At 39.3% G+C, this 24,571-nt stretch overlaps 1 protein-coding gene across 1 annotated transcript in view; it reads right to left on the bottom strand.

Moving 5' to 3' along the window:
* The window catches only part of AASS (aminoadipate-semialdehyde synthase), a 66,589-nt gene that overhangs the window by 24,636 nt on the left and 17,382 nt on the right, over positions 1 to 24,571 (bottom strand). Inside the window, exons 4-13 of the mRNA XM_008063884.2 lie at positions 21,337 to 21,421; positions 16,003 to 16,070; positions 15,732 to 15,878; positions 14,391 to 14,469; positions 14,169 to 14,296; positions 12,146 to 12,294; positions 10,580 to 10,702; positions 9,821 to 9,932; positions 2,028 to 2,087; positions 1,768 to 1,835 (exon numbers count right to left, since the gene is read on the bottom strand). Of these exons, the coding sequence (XP_008062075.1) occupies positions 1,768 to 1,835; positions 2,028 to 2,087; positions 9,821 to 9,932; positions 10,580 to 10,702; positions 12,146 to 12,294; positions 14,169 to 14,296; positions 14,391 to 14,469; positions 15,732 to 15,878; positions 16,003 to 16,070; positions 21,337 to 21,421 (1,019 nt within the window). The remainder of the gene's footprint in view (positions 1 to 1,767; positions 1,836 to 2,027; positions 2,088 to 9,820; positions 9,933 to 10,579; positions 10,703 to 12,145; positions 12,295 to 14,168; positions 14,297 to 14,390; positions 14,470 to 15,731; positions 15,879 to 16,002; positions 16,071 to 21,336; positions 21,422 to 24,571) is intronic.

Below are 24,571 nucleotides of genomic sequence, written 5' to 3'. Positions count from 1 at the left end.
TATTCTACCAACACTTTCTGTAGTTTGTATAATTAAAACATTATTTTGATGTCCAAATACAAATAGCTCAAAACATATTTCTAAAAACTCATTCCTAGGCTTGAATACTGTCCACCCCATTAGTACCCCCAAACTTCAGTCTCCAAGTTAATAATCACTGTGCTAAGTGGTGAAAGGAATAATAAGAATAAAGCAGAGTTCAGAATCAGGTAAATTTCCTTTCAAAAAGGCAACTTTCATGATCAGTCTCTTCGCACAAGATTCCATCGGGGAAGGAGGGCAGGAAGTCCGATGGAGCCAAGTAGCCTTCTGCTACATGAAACATGGTCATAAGAGTAAAGATATCACGACTAGTCGTGTTAGACATGCCATTAGTATTAGCAGTATAGGAGTTCAGATGATGAGAATCAAAAGACAGATAGAACTATGAAAAACAAATAAATGTGAAGTCTCCCCTATAAGACACTCTCCCATGGGGTTGCAGAGCTAGCTTCTCTTTTAAAATAATTAAATACTCTTATGCCAGAATATTTTCCCTGACACGTTAAAAAAGGAACTTATGAGCAAACTAGCACATATGGAAAAGGTGTAACTATAATCCACTTGGTCTAAGCAGATCTTTTTGTTCACTCCTTGTAGGTAGAATCACTGAAAAAAAAGATGAGACAGTTACTTTGTTTTGTATTTTTAATTTACACACTCTGGTTTCTCCAGAGACTTCAGTGAATGGCTTATTTTTTAAAATGTGAATAGATCAGTGGAGCAGATATAAACACAAATCAAGCACAATCAGCTGGAGGAGTCCAGAACATTCCAAAGAAACATCAATGTTTTAAAACTTTAAGTAGTAAAATAAAGATAACAAGCAAGGGCCTTAGCTAAATATTTTTCTTTCTTTCTTTTTCTTTTTTTGGAGTTGGAGTCTCACTCTGTTGCCCAGGTTGGAGTGCAGTGGCATGCTGTCGGCCACCTAAGGCCCAACTTGCTGGGCTCAGGCAATCCTTCCACCTCAACCTTCCAAGTAGCTGAGACCACAGGCACGTGCTACGGCTCCCGGCTAATTATATTTATTGTAGAGATGAGGTATTGTCAAGTTGCCCAGGCTGGTCTCGAACATCTGTGCTCAGGCAATTATCTTGCCTCTACCTCCCAAAGTACTGGGATTACAGGCGTGAGCTACCATGCCCAATGTTAAATACCTTTCTAAGAATTATTTCCTTGAGTAAATCTGCTATATGACAATTTGGCATCTTCTCCCATTAAGATTCCCTGGAGAAAACTACCTCTCACCATTTTGTTTCTTCACTACTCCCTTAATTTGTAGTCAAGAATTTACTTTCCTAAACATTATACTATACAAAAGAGAGTCCAAACCTTTAACTAAAACCCAAACTGAAAGCACAGCAGAAAAGGTTAGTGTGCTCATTTTCCTTTGAGAAAATAACTGAGGTGTGACAATATATAAAAGACTAGAGAAAGAACAAGGGACTACCCAAAGGATAACTCCTATGGGTTTTTGCTTGTTTACACTCACATCTACACAGGATATTAGAAAGCCAAAATGATGCTCTACTACTGTTTAGGGGGAAAAACTCACATGGGTTTCAAACAGCTACTTTGTTTAGATTTTCTACATTTACAGATATTATAAAATTTTATATAATGTACAAACCTAATATTAAGAACTGTCATTGAAGCATTAAAAATACTTGTCAAATCCAAGATAAGAATAAATATATAAAACAAGAGGATTTGAACAATACTTACCTGCTTTCCCGGAGTTTCTGGATATATTTATATTTATCAGGTAATGTACCGTTGGATGTAATCACTGCCTAAATGTATATGACATAAGACATTTCTTTAGTATCCACATTTTAGTCCTACAAACATGGGTTCATGACTGATAGAGACAGAGTGACAGAGGTGGAGAGTGAGAGCGAGAAAGCAAGAGGCAGGGGGAGAGGAGAGCAAAGATGGTAGTAGAAAAAATACATTCATGAAAAGAAGTTATTCTTATAACTTACATCTCTCACCACAGGAGAAAAATTCTGACTTTCAAGAGGCTGTGTGGCATCTGATAATATCTGAAAGAAAAATTATATTTGTAAGAGAAAAATGGCATTGCAAAGAAGGCATTATGGTTTTTGTAACTGTATTAAAAATATCAATCCAAGGAAAAAAGAATTTAAGAAACAATTTTCTGAAGATCACTGAGTATAAATAATTGGTAATAGAAATCGTCTACAAGCAATCAACTCTGCCTGCAAGAATATGATGTTTCAGTACAAGTTCCAATTCCAATTTTATTTTTACAAAGAGTCTCACTCTGTCACCCAGGCTGGAGTGCAGCGGCATGCTCACGGTCACCACAGCCTCGACCTGTTGGGCCCAGATGATCCTTCTGCCTCAGTCTTCCAAGTAGCTGGGACTACAGGTATGCACCACCACACTCCACTAATTTTTGATTTATTGTAGAGACGAGGTCTTGCCAAGTTGTCCAGGCTGATCTTGAGCCCCTGGACCCAGGCAATCCTTTCGCCTCTGCCTCCCAAAGTGCTGGAATTACAGACACGGGCCACTGGGCCTAGCTAAATTCCAGTTTTAAAATTAAAATTTGATTATAATCATCTTTGCTTGCTGGGAACACAAAAAGACTTATCCTTTCCAACCAGTTAAATGTGTCATGTTGAGCATGTTGTCAAAGCTTTATAGTCATGTACTACACCCTTTGTGGGGTTTTATCCCATCCCAAAGGCTCAAGCTGTTCTTGAAATATAGAATGGGGTTTTTCACTCAGCAAAGCCACCAATCCTGCAGTAGGGATAGCTCGTAGGTCAATATTAGTTCTATGTGTAGGCACACTAGCATTTTAAAGGTAGTAACAAAAGTGACTTGACCAAGTAAACCTCAAAAAGTTATCCACACTCTCTTCCCATTATCTTGCAAAATTGACTCAGAGAGACAACAACAAATGTAACATGTCTCATATTAACATCCCAGCATCCTTCTAGTCATTCTCTTTTCTCCCAAGAATCCCAACCCTTACATATACTGCCAAGCAGTAATGGGCATGTAAGTCAGTGTTGTTGCCTCTTGTAGGCAGGGAAGAGCCAACAAGATAATCTTTCTTCCTTAATCACAGATTAAAGTTTAGATCACTCACCCAACTGCAAATAAGAAAAACATACTGAGCAGATGCAGGCACCAGAGACTTTATTTACCACATTAAAATAAATATAAAATCATTTTCATGTATTTAAAGCAAAATACAGCCAGGTGAGGTGCTCACGCCTGTAATCCCTGATTTATGTAGGTAAGAACATATCACCTTTCTCAATGCACATTTTCCAATAAAGCAATGGTGATTACTACCTGACTCAGATCAACCCCCCAATTGAGTAAAATGAGGTAAAACACAAAAAGCTTCCGTTTTTAAATTAACAAAGTAGTGAAGATTTGCTGCACCAAAATTCTGAAGAAAGAAGCCCAAATAATTGAGTCCAACACTTGGCATCACCTTCTTCTTTAGGACATTTTCCATTGTGGAAGCGGTGTCTAAGATACTGAGAGGATGGGCAGAAAGTGACAGAGAGGTTGAGAAGCTAAGAAGAGCTTTTGGCTGACTTTCAAAAACAGGGCAAAAAATGTTTAAGGTCTGCTATAGAGGAATTCTAATAAGCACCATATTTTCACTGGAAATCCTGAAAAATTATAGTCTAAAATAAACAGTAATTTGAAAGTCATCATATCTCCAAAGGAATGAAACTCAGGTTTGAATCACATTTATCCCTAAGTGAATTGAAAGTATTTTCTTTAGCCTATTTCCTTGCCTATTTCCCTAACAAAGACAAAGAAAATCTTTGGAGGAAAATCACACAGCATGCAGAGTCTCAATGATCAGGTTCATGTGTAAAATTTTACCTACGCACTGTCTGGCATTCAACCAAAAATAAACAGGCATATATATGAAAAGATTAGAATTGACTGAAAACCAAGTGAAAAAAGGGAACATAAGTGGGCCCAAGAAGATTACTAGGGTTATCAGAAGTGAGTCTAAGCTTTGATTAATATGTTCAAAAATAATCCCTGTAAAGAACCAGAACACGAGCCGGGCTTGGTGGCTCAGCCTGTAATCCCGCGCCTTTGGGAGGCTGAAGTGAGTGAATTGCCTGAGCCCGCGGATTCGAGACCCGCCTGGGCAGAGAGACCTTATCTCTACAGTAAATAAAAAAATCAGCCGGGCATGGTGGCGCATGCCAGTAATTCCGGCTACTCAGAAGGCTGAGGCGGAAGGATCGCCGGAGCCCAGCAGGCTGAGGCTGCGGTGGCCGGGAGCGGCCACTGCACTCCAGTCTGGGCAACAGAGTGAGACTCCAACTCAAAAAAAAAACAAAAAAGAACCAGAACATGATAAATATGTCCACTCTCACCACTCCTGTTTAACATGACACTGGACATCCTAGTCAGAGCAATCAGGCAAGAGAAAAAAATAAAAAGGTATCCAAATATAACAAAGAGGAAGTTAAATTATTTCTAGTGGCACATAATATGACCATATACCTGGAAAATCCTAAAGATTCCATCAAAATGCTTCTTGAGCTAATAAGTGACTGCAGTAAATATCAGGGTATAAAATCTATATTCACAAATGAGTAGCATTTCCATAATCAGCAATGTTCAAGCTGTGAACCAAATCAAAAACACAATCCCATTTAGATAGGCACAAATAAATAAAATACCTGGAAATACACCTAGCAAAGAAAGATCTCAACAACAGGAACTACAAAACACTGCTGAAAGAAACCAAAGATGACATGAACAAAAGGAAAAAATTTCAAGCTCATGGATTGGAAGAATCAATACCATTAAAATATTCTTACTGGTCGGGCCCAGTGGCTCATGCCTATAATCCCAGCGTTTGGAATGCCGAGGTGAGAGGATTGCCTGAACCCATGGGTTCAAGACCAGCCTGGGCAACTTGGCAAAACCTCTTCTCTACAATAAATCAAAAAATTAGCTGGGCACGGAGGTACATGCCTATAGTTTCAGCCACTTGGAAGGCTGAGGCAGAAAGATTGCCTAAGCCCAGCGGGTTGAGGCTGCGGTGGCCATGAGCATGCCACCGCACTCCAGCTTGGGCAACAGAGTGAGACGTAGCTCAATTAAATAGATAGATAGATAGATAGATAGATAGATAGATAGATAGATAGATAGACAGATAGATAAATATCTTTACTTCCCAGAGCAATCTAAAGATTTAATGCAATCCACATTAAACTACCAGTGTAATTTTTTCACAGATTTAGATAAACAATGCTTAAATTCATGTGGAAGCAAAAAGAGCCCTAACAGCCAAAGCAAGCCTAAGCAAAAAGAGCCAAGTTGGAAACATCACATTACCAAACTTCAAACTTTACTACAAGGATACAGTAACCAAAACAGCATGGTACTGGCATAAAAATAGAAACCTAGACCAATGAAACAGAATAGAGATCTTAGAAATAAAGCTACTGACCTACATTTAACTGATCCTTGTCAAAGCTGACAAAAACAAACACTGGGGAAAGGACGTCCTATTTGGTAAATGATGCTGAGAAAACTAGCTAACCATAAGCAGAAGAATGAAACCAGACCCCTTCTTCTCACCATGTTCAAAAATTAACTCATAATGGACAAAATACTTCGATTTGAGACCTCAAAACTATATAAATCTTTGATGAAAACCTGGAAACACTCTTCTAGACATTGTCCTTGGCAACGAATTTATGACCAAATCACCAAAAGCAAGTGCAGTAAAAACCAAAATTGAAAGTGAGATCCTAATTAAAATAAAGAGCTTTTGCACAACAAAATAAACTATCAACAGAGAAAACAGACAACCTATGGAAGAAAATATTTACAAACTATGTATCTGATATATGCCTAATATCCAGAATCTGTAAGAAACAAACAAATCGACAGGAAAAAAACCAAATAACCCCATTAAAAAGTGGGCAAAAGACATGAAAAGACACTTTTCAAAAGAAGACACAAGGCAAAAAAGTGGCCAATAAACATATGAAAAAATGTTCAACTTCACTAATCATCAAAGAAATGAAAATAAAAGCCACAGTGAGATACCATTTCATGCCAGTCAGAATGGCTATTAGTAAAAAGTTAAAAAATAAAATAAAATAAAACAGGTGTTGGCAAGGTTGAAGAGAAAAGCAGTTTAGAAAGAAGTGTCAAAACTTGGAGTAAGCAAGCAAAGCAATAATTGAGTTTCTCATTCTTTTGACATTGGCCTGAGGATAGGTCATGTGCAGCAAGGAGGTGAAATTATGTAGAAAGTTCACTGACTTTCTGACCTAAGGAAACAATGATGGTGCTCAGAGTAACCACAGCCTCTGAAAAGTGAAGGGGAAATTCCAGAGAGGGCAGATTCAGAAAAAGGAAAGTCCACCCTCTAGGTAGACTCTACTCTAAGTCTCTGGATGACCCCCAAACTGAGCATGCACAGGCCAAACTATAAGCAGCCCATAAAGAGATAAAAGAGCTGAAATTTGGTCTGCAATATCTCCCTCCACAGGTGAGACAGAATTTTCAGTTAAGTCTAACCAAGTTAACTGCCTGCTAAGACAAAAATATCAACACTTTTTAGAGAAAAGTAGCAACCCAAAATCTCTGTAGTATAACAACCACATCATCCAGAACAAAATCCAAAATTATTCAATTAATGAAAGTCAGAAAACTATGACCCTTCTCAAGGGAAAAGACAATAAAGTTGACCCAGAATGTTGAAAGCATGAGATAAAGATTGCAAAGTGGTTTTTATAACCATGCTCCATGTAATACAAAAAATACACTCGTGACAAATGAAAAGACAGAAACTCTCAGTGAAGGTCGGGCACAATGGCTCATACCTATAGTCCTAGCTACTCGGAAGGCTGAGGCAGGAGGATCACCTGAGCCCAGGAGATCATGGCTGTTGTGAGCCATGATTGTGCTTCTGTACTCTAGCCTGGGTTACAGAGTGGACTATGACTCAAAGAAAGAAAGAAAGAAAGAAAGAAAGAAAGAAAGAAAGAAAGAAAGAAAGAAAATACCAAAACAAAAAAGCCAAATGGAAATTCCAGAACTAAAAATAGAATATCTGAAATTTTTTAAAAATCACAGAAAAAACTTATTAGCAAAATAAAGCATATAAAGACATTTTCTGATAAAGACAATTAAAGGAATCTGTCACCAGAAAACCTCTACTATAAGAAATGATAAATTAAGGTATTCAGCCAGGCACAGTGGCTCACGCCTGTAATCCCAGGAATTCGAGACCAGCCTGTGCAACTTAGCAAGACTTTATCTCTACACTAAATCAAAAAATTAACCGGTCATGGTGGTGCACCCCTGTAGTTCCAGCTACTCGGAAGACTGAGGCAAAAGGATCACCTGGGCCCAGCAGGCTAAGGCTGCTGTGAGCATTCTACTGCACTCCTGCCTGGGCAACAGAGTGAGACTCTTATTCAAAAAAAAAAAAAAATCAAGTCATTCAGTCTTGATACCAAAAGGAAATGATACCAAAAGGAAACAAACGAAGGGCATCAAAAATGGTACCATCATGATAAATTTACTATTGCTTTTTTTAAACATATACTTTTTGGTCACTTACACATGTACCATTACAGAATATTAAAATGGGAGAGACTATTAAGATTATATACTACAACTACCTTACTTTATAGATAAAAGAACAAAATCATGAATTTCGCAGCAACCTGGATGGAACTAGAGTCTATAATACTGAGTGACCTCTCACAGAAACAAAGATCTGAGTATCACATGTTCTCACTCATATAGTGGACCTTGAACATCCGATGTAATACTATAAGAAAATGACTGACAGTAGTGGGAAACTATGGGGGGGAGGAGGGAGATGGGAGTAATGGTAGTAAATATCTGTCTGGGGACAGGGAGACACCTCTTATCAACAAGGGTGCCTGAATGAAACATATTTGTATACCTAACCCTTAACTGTACCCCACAATATCATAATTAAAAATATTAATTATAAAAAAATTAATAAATAAAAATAAAAGAAATATCTGAAGCTCAGAAAGGAAGTGAATGCCCCACTGAAGGCCATAAAGTAAGCAGATGTCTCCAGAAAAGTCAGACGTTTGTCCCTTTCTCATGTTACTTAAATCCTTCAGCACCAACTCCACACACATTTTACATCCAGCACTGCATTAGCAACAAGCAAGCAACAATTCTCAGACTTAACTTCTCTATGCTTCAGTATCATCATCTATAGAGTGGGCTTAATGATGGCCACCAACCGGGCTCGGTGGCTCATCCTGTAATCCCACACCTTTGGGAGGCTGAGTTGAGTGGATTGCCTGAGCCCGCGGGTTCGAGACCCGCCTGGGCAACTTGGCAAGACCTCATCTCTACAATAAATAAAAAATCAGCCGGGCGTGGTAGCGCGCGCCTGTAATTCCGGCTACTCGGAAGGCTGAGGCGGAAGGATCGCCAGAGCCCAGCAAGTCGAGCTGCAGTGGCCGGGAGCAGCCACTGCACTCCAGTCTGGGTGACAGAGACGCCAACTTAAAAAAAAAAATTTGATGGCCACCCACCTAATAGGGTTCTCTTGAGTATTTAAAATTAAAATAGTTGAAGTACTTTGGGTACCGCCTGGCACATAAAAGGTGCAGTACTATGTCCAACCATGATAATATCTGCTGCCTGCATTTTTCTTTCTTTTTTTTGGAGTCTAATTCTGTTGCCTAGGATGGAGTGCAGTGGCATACTTACAGCCACCACAGCCTCAACCTGATGGGTTCAAGCAATCCTTCCGCTTCAGCCTTCCAAGTAGCTAGAACTACAGGCATGCACCACCACGTCCAGCTATATATTTTTTTTCTTTATTGTAGAGACAAAGTCTTGCCAAGTTGTCCAAGCTGGTCTCAAACCCCTTGACTCAGGCAATTCTCTCACCTCTGCCTCCCAATGTGCTGGGATTACAGGTGTGACCCACCACACCCAGTGCTGCCTGCATTATCAAAAGCCTGCTACATCTCCCTGTTGACAAAGTCCAAAAGGAAAAAGAAGGAGTCGAAATTAAATACTATTTGAAAGAAAAGAAGATCACAAACTGGAAATTTCATAATTCTTGCTTTACTAACTACTATCCCATCTTAGTGAGAGCTTGTGAGTGAAGGTATGGATGAAAAAATAAGAGCCATTATTCATAACTTTGGAATCATCACCAGAACAGACAGTCATTAGCAATAAATATTAAGCAAGGTAAGAATGAATTTACTTAGGGTAAATACTGAAGTAAGAAGGATTTTCTTTGGTAAAGAAAATGGAATTTAGATAACATTGTATTTCATCACTTAATCACTGATCACGGAAGAAAAGTACGTGACCTCAACATAAGTGATCACTTAACTATACATTAGTGACTAAGATCCAATAAATTTTCTATATTCTTAAATTTTCAAATCTGTTAATCACAGCACAGTAAGAATTCCCCCATGAACAGCAAAGAATTGAAAAAAACGTAGGTTTTATCTTACCTGTCATGAACATTTTTAATAAAATGTTTAGTGAAAGATAAATGTAATTGTAATTAAGCATTCAGACAGTGATGTAATCTTATTCCCCATGAGATAAGCAAGCAGGTGTAAAATAAATGTATATCATTAAGTACTTCAGGGAAGGGCTGGCATTTCATTTTACAACAGATTTCTTGGATACAGAGGACCAGAACATTCATAAGATCGCACCATAATTCTATTTAAAACCACAGAGTTGTTGCTGATGTAACCAATCTGCTTACCATTTCTTCAACATAAGGGTAAAGCATGTCTCCAAAGCATTCTGTGGCTTCAATTGGAAGCTGTGCTGGCAAATTGTCAATGGAACACATTAGAATCCCAGAGCCTTCGAAACTAGGAGAAATAATATAGACGTTCAAAGAGCAACTTGTAAGCTCTGACTTTTCCAGATGGCTACTTCATAATGTTTGCGTCAACATCATATGTAATTTTGCATAACAGTATATGAGAAAATAAACAAGTCTTCTCAAACAAAACTCTTTCCTTCTTCAGCATCCATCTCCCATTTATTTATATATTTCCTTATTTTGAGTCGAAGTATCACTCTGCTGCCCAGGCTGGAGGGCAGTGGCATGCTGCTCAGGTGATCCTTCCACCTCAGCCTTCCAAGTGGTTGGAACTACAGGTGCACACCATCATGCCCGGCTAATTTTTTGATTTATTGTAGAGATGAGGTCTCACCAAGTTGCCCAGGCGGTCTCGAACCCCTGGGCTCAGGCAATCCTCTCACCTCTACCTCTCAAAGTGCTGGGATTACAGGAGTGAGTCACCATGCCTAGCCCCCATCCCTCATTTAAATATAGCATTCATGTATTGAAGTGCTCAAATTTGCAGGTAGTTTTTCTACCACATTTTAATATTTTGAACGTTATACTCCAAATTTCATACTTGCATTACAATGTAAAATATGGAGTTTGTTAAAGTAGTATATCAAGGTAAGTAAGGGATATATACCATCTGACAGCTATTAGCAAACGTACTTGTCATGGATAATATGCTGATCCGCATCGTACATGCAGAAGGGATGCTCTATTGTCGTACACTCAGTCATAAACTCTATAGATCCTCCCGTGTCTGCTGAAATGTCACATATTGCCACAAGTCTGAAAATAACATTAATGCTTAGATGAGAGGAAGAAATTGTATGGTCTCCAACAAGACTAAAAATTAATGAAAATGAAAGGCACTTGAACAATTTTCAATATGGGTGCCAAATATTTTCCAGGCTCCTAGGGTGCCAGCTCACTCTTCAGGACACTATGCTGTTCTGGGATACAGAGCATCTTCCCAATATGAGTTTTGGTTTCCACATGAAAAAAGAAAGAAAGAAAAGAGAAAAGAAACTAAAGTGGAAAGTCTCTTCCCTAGAGAAATCACTAACAACAGACTAGTTAAAGTTAGCCTAATTAGCCACCTCTAAATAACTCACAAAGGTTCAATTATACTATCTCTACCCTATTTAGTACTACAAAATTTTAGATGTGATTATACAGAAGTTTCTAGAATTATGAACAAAAGTTTCAGCTGAGCAGTCAAAAGCCTTCAGAGGTTAACCACAATTTTCCTGGTCAACCTCCAATTACTATTTGTCTACACGAATCTATAGCAGAGCTAGACTGTCCTGCTCTGTCTCCTAAATTGTGCTTTATCAAGTACCAACCCTATCACTTGGGTTTGTTATTCTCCTCTCTCCTCCCTGTTAAGGCTTTGTTGAGCCAATTGCTTCCAGTTTCTTCTAAACTCCAATGATGTTGTTGCTCTTAGTATTATTCCCTTGGCATTAACTTGGTGCCAGCTACATGTCTGAGAAACCAAATCTATCCTTTACTCTTCCTTATCCTTCAGCTTAGCAGAGTGCCAGGCAAACCCAGTGTTCCACAAATATTAACTAATTAATTAGTTCATAATTTAATAATTATTTGAATGCTTATCATATATCAAGCAATGTACTGGGTGCTTGTCGCCAATATAAACAGGGTTCCTAGTCTTACTCTTTTTTTCTTTTTTTTCAGTAGGTCTCCCTCTGTTGCCCAGGTTGGAGGGCAGTGGCACGATCATGGCTTACTACAACCTTGGCCTTCTGGGATCAAGCAATTCTCCCATCTCAGCCTCCCACCAAGTGATGGGATTATAGGCATGAGTCACCATGCCCAGCTAGGGCTCCTATTCTTAAGGAGATTAAGTTCTATATGAAGGAGAAAAAAAATCATAAACATAGGGAAATAAATGATCGTGAATTTATGAAATAAAAAAACCAGAGTAACAGACTAGAGAGAGATGGGGACGGGGAAGCAAGAGAAAATATCTAAGGAGGTTACTTTGGGACCGTATGTGGAGTCACAGAAGGCAAAAGAAGAGTTTCAGGGAGGGATGACTGTGATAGCTGTGATAGCCATGTCAAATGCTGCCAAGAGGTGGAAGAAAATAAGGCAGACAGCTGGTCATGAAAAATCAAGTCCTATGCTATGTGGAAACATTATATTATTTGACCCTAGTGATGGGTGCTGCTGCTAAAAAGTACCATTTTTGCTAAGTCACATCCTTACTTGTGTGGCAACGTGGGGCAGCCTTCCACACCAGCAACTGAGGACTTGGCTGGAACCAGGAGACTTTGAGCATCTTGGCGGGTTAGTAAGCGAGGGGTGTTTTGTTCCCAGTAGATTCCATTGATTAAGCAGGTTGTATAGGGTGCAATCTGTAACACAAGTTCCAAGCTCAAGCAAATAGGAAATAGCCTATTTCAAGGCAGTGTGCTGAAAAAGAGCTATCAGTAAAGTCTATGAGAAACAATTAAATGAAACTTCTGTCACTGGCCAGAGTCAGCGTCTCTTCTTGAAAACAGACTATAGTGTATCATAAGCAACCAACTCAAAAACTGAATATGCCATCTTTTGAGGCAAAGATAATAAACACCCACCCAGATTTCAGTTAAAAGTATTCCATGATAGAGAAACATATGACCATAAATGTCAATATATTCATTCTATAATATATTGCATAGCAAAGAAAAAGGAAAGCACAGAAAGTCAGAACTATTTCCAGCTGAACCCCTGGATCATGCTACCTTGGCAGTTTCTCTCACTCCTACCAGCTCTGTCATGTCTCCCTTTCTTTCCTATCTTCTTTTTCTAATAAATTTTGTTTTGAAACTTAAAATATAAAATAAATTTTAAAAGATAAATCATGCTACCTCAACTTCTCTAGGCTCTATTTTCCTTACCTGCCAGATTGTGATAATGCAAACCCCATTCCTCAAAGGAATGCTGTGAAGATTAAATAAGATAACATCTGTAAGCTCCATGAAGAAATGTGCTACATACATGCATACATGGTAACAAGGTCAGTATAAGTTTTAGGATGCAGTGCATCCTATTACCAATACTTCTGTGACTGGTGAAAAGAGAAGGGTTGAAAATTTGCTAGATTTAAAGTTTTTTTCAGTTTTAGACTAGTTTCATAATATTTGTTCTTCAAACATCTCAAACTGAAGGTTCCAGAATCCTTCACTCTAGCATGCTCTACAGCTAAATATCATACCAGAATCTAAAATGCTATGTTGTGCAAACATATTTAAAATTAGTTAAGACATTCTTTTTCACAATAAATGCATGCCTTTTTGTTTTGTGTTGTGTTGTTTTTTGGTTTATTTTAGGAAGGATCATTGCGTGGTCAGTGACTACAAAACACACAAACGTATTGTCCTGCATATGGTACTGTTTATAAGATGAAGCCAGTGTGTCCCCATTAGAAGGATTTGATTTTTTAATTTTTTTTTTTTTGAGTCAGTGTCTCACTCTGTCACTCAGGCTGAAGTGCAGTGGCATGCTCACAGCCACCGCAGCCTCAACCTGCTGGACTCAGTTGATCCATCTATCTCAGCCTTCCAATTAGCTGGAACCACAGCTGTGCGCCACTACTCCCGGCTACTTTTTTTATTTATTGCAAAGACGAAGTCTTGCCAAGTTGCCCAGGTTGATCTTGAACCCCTGGATTCAGGCAATTCTCTCGCCACTGCCTTTCAAAGTGCTGGGAATACAGGTGTGAGCCACCGCACCCAGCTGGATTTGATTTATAAGTAGCTTCTTCATACAGTGGGGATAGTCTATGTTTATGTAGAGACCCACTATTTCAGCCTCATCCCCTATAATCAACAGCATGCATTTCGAGACGTCTGGCTGAAGTTATGGTTACAATTTGTGGCCTTAGAAGAAATAAATCTATGTTGATACCAAGCCTCATAGTCATTGTGTCTTGCCAATAGTGCTAACTAGTCCAGGATAAATACAGAAAACGGTAATCTACAGGAAATGGTTTAAAGCTATTGGGCACAGGTAGACCAAGAAAAAGAGACAGTGAGGCAAATAGCATACCCACAGAAACCGCCAAAACTACTAAGCAAAGGCCACTCCAAACACTCATAAAGGTGACAGCTCCTTAGGCCAACTTGTGATACCCAAAGGACACACAACAGGGGATCTGAAAACAATGTACACATTCATCATTTCTCTCCTTGAAAACAGACTATAGTGTACCATAAGCAACCAACTCAAAAATGAATATGATACTCACATCAGTATTAAAACGACTTATGTAGCGCTCAGGATATTTGTCATACTCTACAGGATCATATACACCATCTGTTTTCCTGACAAGATGATGATGGCGACTTAACACCGTCCCATACACTTTTCTGAGGTCTTGTGGAAAAGAAATGAGTAAAGTGGGTGATAAATTATAAAGATGTATGGTGATAAAAAACAATAAAATTTACAGTCATCTTCTGCCCCTTACCTCCAGTTTGGGAAACTTCTTTTAATTCATGGGGCTCCACATATTCACAAGGTAGCTCATTGAAGATTTCTTGGGCTCCCTACATATAACACAAGAGGAAAAAATCCAAAAGTCAATAGAAAAAGAACCAACATGGTTTCTTGAAAAAATTCCAATTTTCTCCACAATTTTATAGCTTCTTTTGCCCTCCAGGCTATCAGAACTGCAACACAGAAGTGCAGCTCCCTGCATGTAACCTAGTAACCAGTTCTTATTCCAGCTTGAAAAGCACACATGAGAAGGTGCATTTTTTTTTTTTAAATTAAGCTGCTCAGAGTATCAACAAGAGCATTTTTTTTTTAAGTTTTTTCTTTTGAGTCAGAGTCTTACTCTGCGCCTAGGCTGGAGTGCAGCAGCACACTCACAGTCACCACAGCCTCAACCTGCTGTGCTCAGGTGATTCTTCTGCCTCAGTCTTCCAAGTAGCTGGAACTACAGGCACGCGCCACTATACCTGGCTAATTTTTTTTTATTTATTGTAGAGACGAGGTCTTGCCAAGTTGTCCAGGCTGGTCTCAAACCCCTTGGCTCAGGCAATCCTCTCTTCTCGGCCTCCCAAAGTGCTGGGATTACAGATAAGCCACCATGCCCGGCCAACAAGAGCATTTAGAAATAAGGGCACAATACAATATTTCCATTTACTATTGATCATATAAATTATTTAAATGGGGAAACTATATTTCCCACAAAAGGAAAAATCAGATGCTTACCTCACAATATAATACTAATAGTGATGTCCTATTTGTAAATTATTTTCTTCGAAGAAAGAACTATTTACATTTATAACTTTTTGTATAGGAGATTACAAATGCATTCTCAAAACCATTTGAGAAGGAGTAAAGCATTAATTTTAGTGTTGAACGAATCTTCTTACCATCTTCTTGGCAAAACTCAAAGTAGTCTTAAAAACTGTATATCCTAAAGTCACTTTCAAATTTTGGTAATCTCAGTGACGGAGGTAAACAGATTACCCTCAGAACGTACCTTTATCCCATTAACATGAATTCTTGGGGGGTAGGGAAGGAAGGAAGGAAGGAGGAAGGAGGGAGGGAGGGAAGGAGGGAGGAAGGAAGAAAGGGAGGGAGGAAGGGAAAACATTCTTAATCTCTGATAGCTGAGTATCAACCAAAAGGAAAAAATATGTTTCTGGATCATTACTGCTCTTCAATATGAGAAAAATACACTGGGAAAAAGAGTATCAAAAAATAGATTCCTCATTCATTTTATTTGAAATGCCCGCATTGTTTGGATTAGTTATAGAGTTTCAGACTGCTTTACCGAAGGAAGACAGGTGAAATTTACCTTGGATACATTGCCAGTCCCTGTGAACACAAATGTTAAGGGCCCTATCGACTTTGGCATCAAGCCCAGAGATATTTCATAGCCAGCATCACGGACAGCTTGCACAGCCTGACTGCTATTCCTGTAGTTGTGGGCCATGCCAATATGCTGAAAACAAGCACACGTGATTCAGGTTAGTCCACCAGTTGATACATTTTTCTATTCTAAAAGTATGATATGTATTTTTAAATAAAATAAGCAAAAAAAAAAAACACCACCAAAAATCTCTCACCATAAAAGGTGTATGGTGTCCCAAAGCAAGGAGTCTCAAACCCATTCCGTGTAAAATGTTGATCATCCCTATTGCAGAATCAGACCAATAGAAAGATCATTAGTTGAGAGGAGTTGAAGCTGTTCTTTCTGCCCATTCTCCAACCTGCTGGGTACCCTGAGGAAGCACAGACCACAGCATCTCAGATTTGGAAGGAGCCTCAATCGACCTTATCCATCCTCCCAACTTTCTACCATCAAATGTACTAATCCAACAGCATCCCCATGTATTCCTTCCACCTTGAATTCTGATAAAATAGAAAGAGTGTTCCTCTTCTTATCTAAGATTAATCTCTCCATTTTGTTCCAGATTTCATCCCTTCTTGCAGTCCTAGGAATTCATTCTTGAATTATTCCCTTCACTATCACTATTGATTCATTCTTACCAACATTTAAACATGCTTCAATCCCTCTCATACCAAAACCAACCAACCAAACAAACAAAATCACTATGAGCCCTAGGGTCCCTGCCAGCTATGTAGTGACCTAAATAGCTAAATTCAGATCAGGTCAGACATATTGGGTGATGCAATGTCTTTCCTCAGCATCCTTGTCTTGAAGTGTTTTATCCTACCTTTCTGTAGCTCCTCTTCATGTGCCCTTTCCTCATATAATTTATCCTCAGGATTCCTTCCTGGGCTCCATTCTCTTATCTATCAACATTTTGCCCTTAAGTCATTCCGTGTAGTCCCAAATTTTAAGTACTACCTGTATATGGATGACTCCATGTCTGTCTCTCCAAAACTGATTTTTCTTTTGATTTCAAAACATAGCCGTCATTTCTGTCTCAATTTGAATGTTCTTCACGCATGGGTTATTCAAAAGTACATTGGTTTATCTTCCAAATATTTGGAAATGTTCTAGATATATTTTAATAAAATCTCTAGTCAATTTTATTACTGTCTGAGAACATACTATGTGATTTCAAGCCTTTTAAATTTATTGAAAATTGTTTTGTGACCCAGTATATGGGCTATCTGGGTAAATGTTCCACATGACTTGAAAAGAATGTGCAAGCTATGGTTATTGGGTAGAGTGGTCAAAAAATGTCAATTAGATCAGGGTGGTTGATAGTGTTTAATAATTCTATATTTCTACTAATTTTCTGTCTACTTGCTCTGACAGTTACAGAAAGAAGAGTGTTTAAATTTCCAAATATGTTAAGGGATTTATCTTTTTTTTAAGTCTGTCAATTATTATTAATGAATTTTAAAGCTCTATTATTAGGTGCATACACATTTAAAATTGTGATGTATGCCTGGAGAATTGACTCCACGAGCTCCTCAACTGCTATCTCTTGTCTTCTCAACTCAGTAAGTCCACCAGGCTTTGTGTCACTTTTCCATTTTTGCACTGTCTGGAAATTTCTTAGACAGAAAGCCAGAGTGAACATAGAACTCATCTCATTTATTTTTCATCTATCAGGGATCACAAATCTGCACTGTCCATTATCCAATGTCTGAAAACACTGTTTTATATATTAATACCTCATCCAATTTTCTAGTGGGTTAATGGGAAAATAGTAAATCTGGACCCAGTTAATCTTTCATAGATGGAAGCAGAGCAAACGGCTTTAGTGGGACTAATAGTTGCCCAGTTTTAGATTACATTTCTCAATCAATTTTGACCAATAAGTATGAGCAGAAATAATATATCTAAATTCTAGGCCATGTCTTTCACAAGGAAGCTGCTTGCCTCTACTTTCTTTCTGCCCTTTCCACTGACTGGAAAATAGTAACAATCAGGAGGTTCACCTCCTTAGAAATAGAACCCATGTGTTGATGATAGCAGAGGTTCCCCAGCATTTTCCCCTCCCTAGACCTCTGGCCTCTGGCCTTCCATCCCTTTATGGGGTCTCTTCATTATAGTAACTTAGATTGTAATTCACTAATAACATTTTTCTATACCAAACTCATTGACTATCTTTTCCACAAATTCTTGTAGTTACTAAGAGAACAACCTCATTGTATTCATCAAGTTATTAACCTACATGTCATCTTTGAAATGTCTCCCTTCCTCCCTGGCCCCTGCAAATGCCACCTTCTCAATATTTCTACAACCACATATCCCTTCTCTCCATCTACACTCTAGTCATACTGAACTAATTTCTATTCTCCAAAACTGCTCTCTCTCCCCTCTTCTCTTTGGGTTTTGCACAATTATACTCTCCCTCTCCCCTACTTCCTTGAATAGTTTTTAATCATTCTTCAGATCTCAGCTTTGAAGGCATTTTTTAAAAGAAAACTTTTCCAGCAGCCAAGTCCACTTCAATGCAATTAGCACTGGCATTGTATTTGTTTGTTTACTTGCCTGAATACTTTTTTAAGGATAAGAACCTGCACACATATGTTTGTTGTAGCTCTATTAACGATAGCAAAAACATGGAACCAACCGTGTTGCCCATCAAAGCTGGACTGGATTTGAAAAATGTGGTACATATACACAATGGAATATTATGCAGTCATAAAGAAGGACAAATATATGGACGGTGCAGCAACTTGGGTGGATTTGGAGTCAATCATACTCAGTGATTTATCACAGAAACAAAGAACAGAGTTCCATATGTTCCCACTCATAAATGGACCTTGAACAATTATAATGCTATAAGAAAGTGATTGGCAGTAGTGGGAAACTGTCAGGGCGGCGGGGGCTGGGATTGGCAGTTGAGGGAAACTGCTAGGGGAGGAAGGGGCATACCTCATCAACAAGGATACCTGCATGATCAATGTTTATATATCTAACTCTGAAATGTACCCCACATCTTTATAATAAAAATTTTTTAAAAAGAACCACATCTTATTCACAGATGTGGTGCTAAATCTGAATATGGTGACTTCTAAATAAATCAGCTTATTTATGATGTATTAATTCTCTATGGATAAACAAAACCCTCCTCTGGGTGAGTCCTGAATGGCCCTGGAAAGAGTAATCATCAGATGTCTTTCTATTTCTCCTTCTACATTAAGAAATTTAATCTTGTGAGCATGGTAGCTCACGCTTGTAATCCCAGCATTTTGGGAGGCCGAGGTAGGAGGATTGCTTGAGCCCAAGAGTTCAAATTCAGCCTACGTAACGTAACAAGACCTTGTTTCTACAAAAAGATCAAAAACTTATTCAGGCTACATGGGAGGCTGAGGTGGAAAGATCACCTGAGCCCAGGAGGTAGAGGCTGTAGTGAGCTGTGATCCTAGCACTGCACTCCAGCCTGGGTGACAGAGTGACACTCTGATTAAAAAAAAAAAAGTAATTTTCTGTTACTTTAATAGAGCTATTTGTGTGTTGACTGAGAAAAGGTATAAGGTGGGGCTAGAAAAAAAATAATGAACTGGTTTTTAATGAAATAATTTTCTGAGTTTCAAAATTTTGCTTAGAAATTTTGTTTCAGAAGCAAATAGATTGGGGTATAATAACAGGGTAAATTTTATAGATTTTCTAAAATTGTTATTTTCTTTTTCTTTTTCTTTTTCCTTTTGAGTTGGAGTCTCACTCTGATGCTCAGGCTAGACTATAGTAGCACACTCATGGCCACTGCAGCATCAACGTTCTGGGCTCAGGCATTCCTTCTTCCTTAGCCTTCCAAGTAGCTGGAACTACAGGTGTGCACCACCGTGCTGAGCTAATTTTTCTTGACTTATTGTAGCAACGAGGTCTTACCAAGTTGCCCAGATTGGTCTCGTACTCCTGGACTCAGGCCATCCTCTCACTTTCACCTCCCAAAGTCCTGGGATTACAGGCTTGAGCCACCATGCCTGGTCTGAAATGGTTATTTTCTCTACAATAAATCAAAAAATGAGCCGGGCATGTAGTGCGCGCCTGTAGTTCCAACATATTTGAGTGATAATTTATTTAGTGAATGGTAGAAAGAACGCTTTTTGTTAAAGTACCCTGGGATCTCAAATGATCTCATTTTTTGCATAATTTAATAACATGACAGTATCAAACATATTTTCTGTGAAATGCAATTTAATAAGAGTTTAATCACAAAGAGGCAAAGGCAGATTGGCCAAGATGAAATGTCAGAGACATAAACCTCAAAGAGAAATCTTCCACTTTTATGTAATAGTGCCAAACAAATAATGCCAAAACATGACTTTCTGTTTTAGACTCCAGATAGTCCAATCTGTTACAAAGACATAACGTAGTGTGGTGTTTCTCAACTAAAGAAGGTTCAAAGTACTAACTGGGAGCAAAATCATGCACAGTTTTACCCAAAGTCTAGGTCAGTTCCTGTCCCTGTACCTTTTCCCCTGCTTTTTTTTTTTTTTTTTTTTTGAGGTGGAGTCTCACTGTCACCCAGGCTGGAGTGCAGTGGCAAGCTCACGACCACCACATCCTCAACTTGCTGGGCTCAGGCAATCCTTTCACCTTGGCCTTCCAAGTGGCTGGGACTACAGGTGTGAGCCACCACGCCCAGTTAATTATTTGATTTACTGTAAACATGAGTTCTTGCCAAGCTGATCTTGAACCCGTGGGCTCAGGCAATCCCCTCATCTCGGCCTCCCAAAGTGCTGGGATTATAGGCGTGAGCCACTGTGTCCAGCCTTCCCAGTGTCTTTTTACCAAACTAATCTCTCCTTCTAGCAAACCAAATGAACAACCTAAAAAGTCAGAAGCTGTTCATGCTTGTTATCCTTCTCTCTGCTCTATTTTTCATTTCAATTTTAGTAATAAAGTATATTTTAACAGTTTATCTTAGTCCTCCATTCCATTGATATCCATCATCCTTCAGCATACTATCATTTATTTTTGGTGGAGACAGGGTCTTGCTATGGTGCCCAGCCTGGTCTTGAATTCCAGGCCTCAAGTAATCCTCCTGCCTCTGCCTCCCAAAGTGCTAGGATTACAGGTGTCACACACTATGCCCCATCTAACTCCTTTTTTTTTTTTTTGAGTCAGAGTCTCACTCTATCACCCAGACTGGAGTGCAGTGGCACGTTAATGGCCACCACAGCCTTGACCTGCTGGGTTCAGGTGGTCCTTCCGCCTCAGCCTCTCACGTTGCTGGCACTAGAGCCGCACACCACTACGCCTGGATAAGTTGTTTTGATTTATTGTAAAGATGAGGTCTGACCAAGTTGCCTGGGCTGGTCTCAAACACCTGGGCTCAGGCTATCCTCTTGGCTCCACCTCCCAAAGGGCTGGGATTACAGGCATGAGTCACCATGCCTGGCCCTCATTTGTGTTTTATCAGTAGAAATAAACACTCCTATTCCTTTGCTATAGAAAAGAGAAAACACACAGTTACTCTCCAGGCAAATTTAGAAAGTGGGTAAGGTAGAAGCCCTGGCATACTTACCTGCCACGCCGGCCCACTGTCCAAATGCTACTACTCGGACACCTCTATGGTCCACCATTTTCTCATAATCAATAAGTCGAATTTCCTGCAGAAAAGATAAGAAATTACTATTCAGACAGACCCATTAAGCTTAATGTCAATGAGTAAACCACACATAGGAGCAAGTAAGTACTTCACATTATTTTCCTCTTAAATATATCTTGACTTGCTAACATCAATTCCTATCAGGTGTACCACGAAGTATTTAGAAAATGCCAGGTTACAAACCAATGGTAGGTTTGTAACTAGAGATGAAAGAATGATCTTAGCAGGAACTAAACACCCCTTGAGGGTAAGCAATGAAGTAATAAAGGCCGAATTTCCTTTAACATTGGCTCCCACTCCCAACTATTGAGCACCATCTACAAATATACCTATAGCCCCACTAATCCTTACATCCTTCTCCTGGGCTCAAAGACAACAGATCTCTCCTGTGAGCTAGATTCCAACTTTTCTCATGTGCTCTAAGACCTCCATCCTTGAACTATTGCCTCTCTCCTGTGTGTCTCTTCTACCTCGAAAATAATAATACTCCTTCTCAGGTTCACACACAAATCTCTCTCCTTCCCATCTTCCTTCCCTTACTCCCTCTTACTCCTTTTTCTTGCCTTCTCTCTCTCTCTCTCTCTCTCTCTCTCTCTCTCTCTCTCTCTCTCTCTCTCTCTGTCTCTCTCTCTCTCTTCCCCATTCCCTCTTCCTTCTCTCCTTTTCTTTCTCCATTCTTTTATACATAACCTTCATTTAAAAAGTAGCACTTGCTGCCGCCTACTTTTTCTTGTCTTCACTAAAAACACCTTCTTCCTCTTTGCTTGGAAACCTTTCCTCTCTCTTGGAAATACCTTACTAAATCATAATGAAAATGAAAACCTATTGACACATTGCAATTGCATAACGTTTTAAATAGTCAATTCATTTCCTCAAAGAGCATATGATTCATCATGTTCATGAATTTAAGAATGTTTAACATCCATCCAATGCTAAGTAATTGGTTACAAAATATTGCCATAAAGCAACCCCACTGGGTCTGTTTTATTAATTTTCTTGTAATAAACAAAAATTCAAATAACAAAAATAAGTTTCTAAAGTATTTCAAAGTTTTTTATTTAAGATGAAACTTAAGTATCTTATTCTTTTTATATTATTTCTATTAATTACTTTTGAGTGTGTTATTCAGAAACACTGCAAATTAAATGTCTCTTAAGTCTAGTGTATTTGGAAGTAATTGGAAAGTATTCTAGATGGGTGTGGTGACTCACACCTGGAGGTGAGAGGATTGCCTGAGCCCACAGGTTTGAGATCAGCCTGGACAGCATGGTGAGACTTCGTCTCTACAGTAAATAAAAAAATTAGCCAGGTATGACAGCGCACACCTGTAGTTCCAGCTACTTGGAAGGCTGAAGCGGAGAATCTCCTGAGCCCAGCAGATCAAGACTGTGGTGGCCATGAGCGTGCCACTGCACTGCAGCTTGGGAAACATAGTGAGACTCCAGCTTGAAAAAAAAAGAAAAAATATTCTATACTCCTATGTAAAATTGATTTTCCTCATTGCTTTTAATACTTCTGAATTCTCTTATCCTCTGTCCTAGTTTCAGATTCCAGTGTCTAATGCTCCAGCATCCTTTCCCCAGGACATAGGCCTTAGACTTCTTTCTCTATCCTCACTCCTTACTCTCAGTGTGACTAGCTCATGGTTCTAGATACCATGTGTATGTGACAAGTACAAAATATATGTTAGAGATGAGCTTCAGACTATATCTAATGGCCCACTTAGTTTATTCTCCTAAATGTCTAATATATTAAATCCGGCAGTCCCTAAACTCTTGATTTTCCCACTCAGACTTGCTCCTCTGGCAGTAACAACAACATTTCAATCGATGGTAACATCTTCAGGCAGCTCAGACCAAAGTCGAGTCATTCCTGACTCCTCTCATTTTTCATATTCCACCTTTATTTCATCAGTGAATCCTGTAAGATTCACCATTGAAATACATCCAGGATCTGTCCATGTAACACAACCTCCACTTTCGTCACACAGGCGCAGGCCGCATCATTTGTAACCTAGAGCTAATAGCCTAGGCTAACAGTTTTTGTAGCAATTCTGCCTCCTCCTCCTCCCATCTCCAACTGCTCTCTATACAATAGACAGAAATAACAGGCATTTTAGAGCATGACCAGGCCGGGCACGGTGGCTCAAGCCTGTAATCCCAATACTTAGGGAGGCCAAGGCAAGAGGATTACCTGAGCTCAGGGGTTCGAGACGAGCCTGAGCAACTCTACAATAAATACATTTTTTAAAAGCCTGAATAGGTGATGCATGCCTGTAGTTCCAGCTACTTGGAAGGTTGAGGTGGAAGACCACCTGAGTCCAGCAGGTTGAGGGTGGTGTGAGTGTGCCACTACACTCCAGCCTGGCAACAGAGTGAGACTCCAACTCAAAAAAAAAAAAAAAAAAAGGGACACGATCTACTCGAAACTTGCACTCAAAAAGACCCTTGGCCCTTTGCACTAGTATTCTCTCTTCCTAAAAGACTTCTCCCCTACTGGCTGGAATGCAAACCAGTGCAAACACTTTGGAAGACAGTGTGACGGTATCTGAAAGAATTAGAAATTGACCTTTCATATGACCCAGCAATTTCCCTATTGGGAATATACCCGGAGGAACTCAAAGCATTCTACAAAAAAGATACCTGCACACACATGTTCATTGAAGCTCTATTCACAATAGTAAAAACATTGAACCAACCATGTTGCCCATCGAAGCTGGACTGGATTAAAAAAAATGTGGTACAAATACACAATGGAATATTATGCAGCCATAAAGAAAGACAAACATGTGAACTTTGCAGCAACTTGGATGGATTTGGAGTCGATCATACTCAGTGATCTATCACAGAAACAAAAAACAGAGTACATGTGATCACTCATAAGTGAAACTTAAACAATTATAATCCTATAAAAAAGGGATTGGCAGCCGGGCTCGGTGGCCCAGCCTGTAATCCCACGCCTTTGGGAGGCTGAGGGGAGTGGATTGCCTGAGCCCGTGGGTTCGAGACCCGCCTGGGCAGCGAGACCTCATCTCTACAATAAATCAAAAAATCAACTGGGCATGGTAGCGCATGCCTGTAATTCCGGCTACTCGGAAGGCTGAGGCGGAAGGATCGCCGGAGCCCAGCAGGTCGAGGGCTGCGTGGCCGGG

The sequence above is a fragment of the Carlito syrichta genome, unplaced genomic scaffold (assembly GCF_000164805.1).
Source record: "Carlito syrichta isolate Samal-C Ts95f unplaced genomic scaffold, Tarsius_syrichta-2.0.1 Scaffold307112, whole genome shotgun sequence".
In the NCBI taxonomy this organism is placed as follows: domain Eukaryota; kingdom Metazoa; phylum Chordata; class Mammalia; order Primates; family Tarsiidae; genus Carlito; species Carlito syrichta.
Note: the sequence above shows the minus strand (reverse complement) of the source record. Positions and strands in the feature narration are given on the sequence as shown.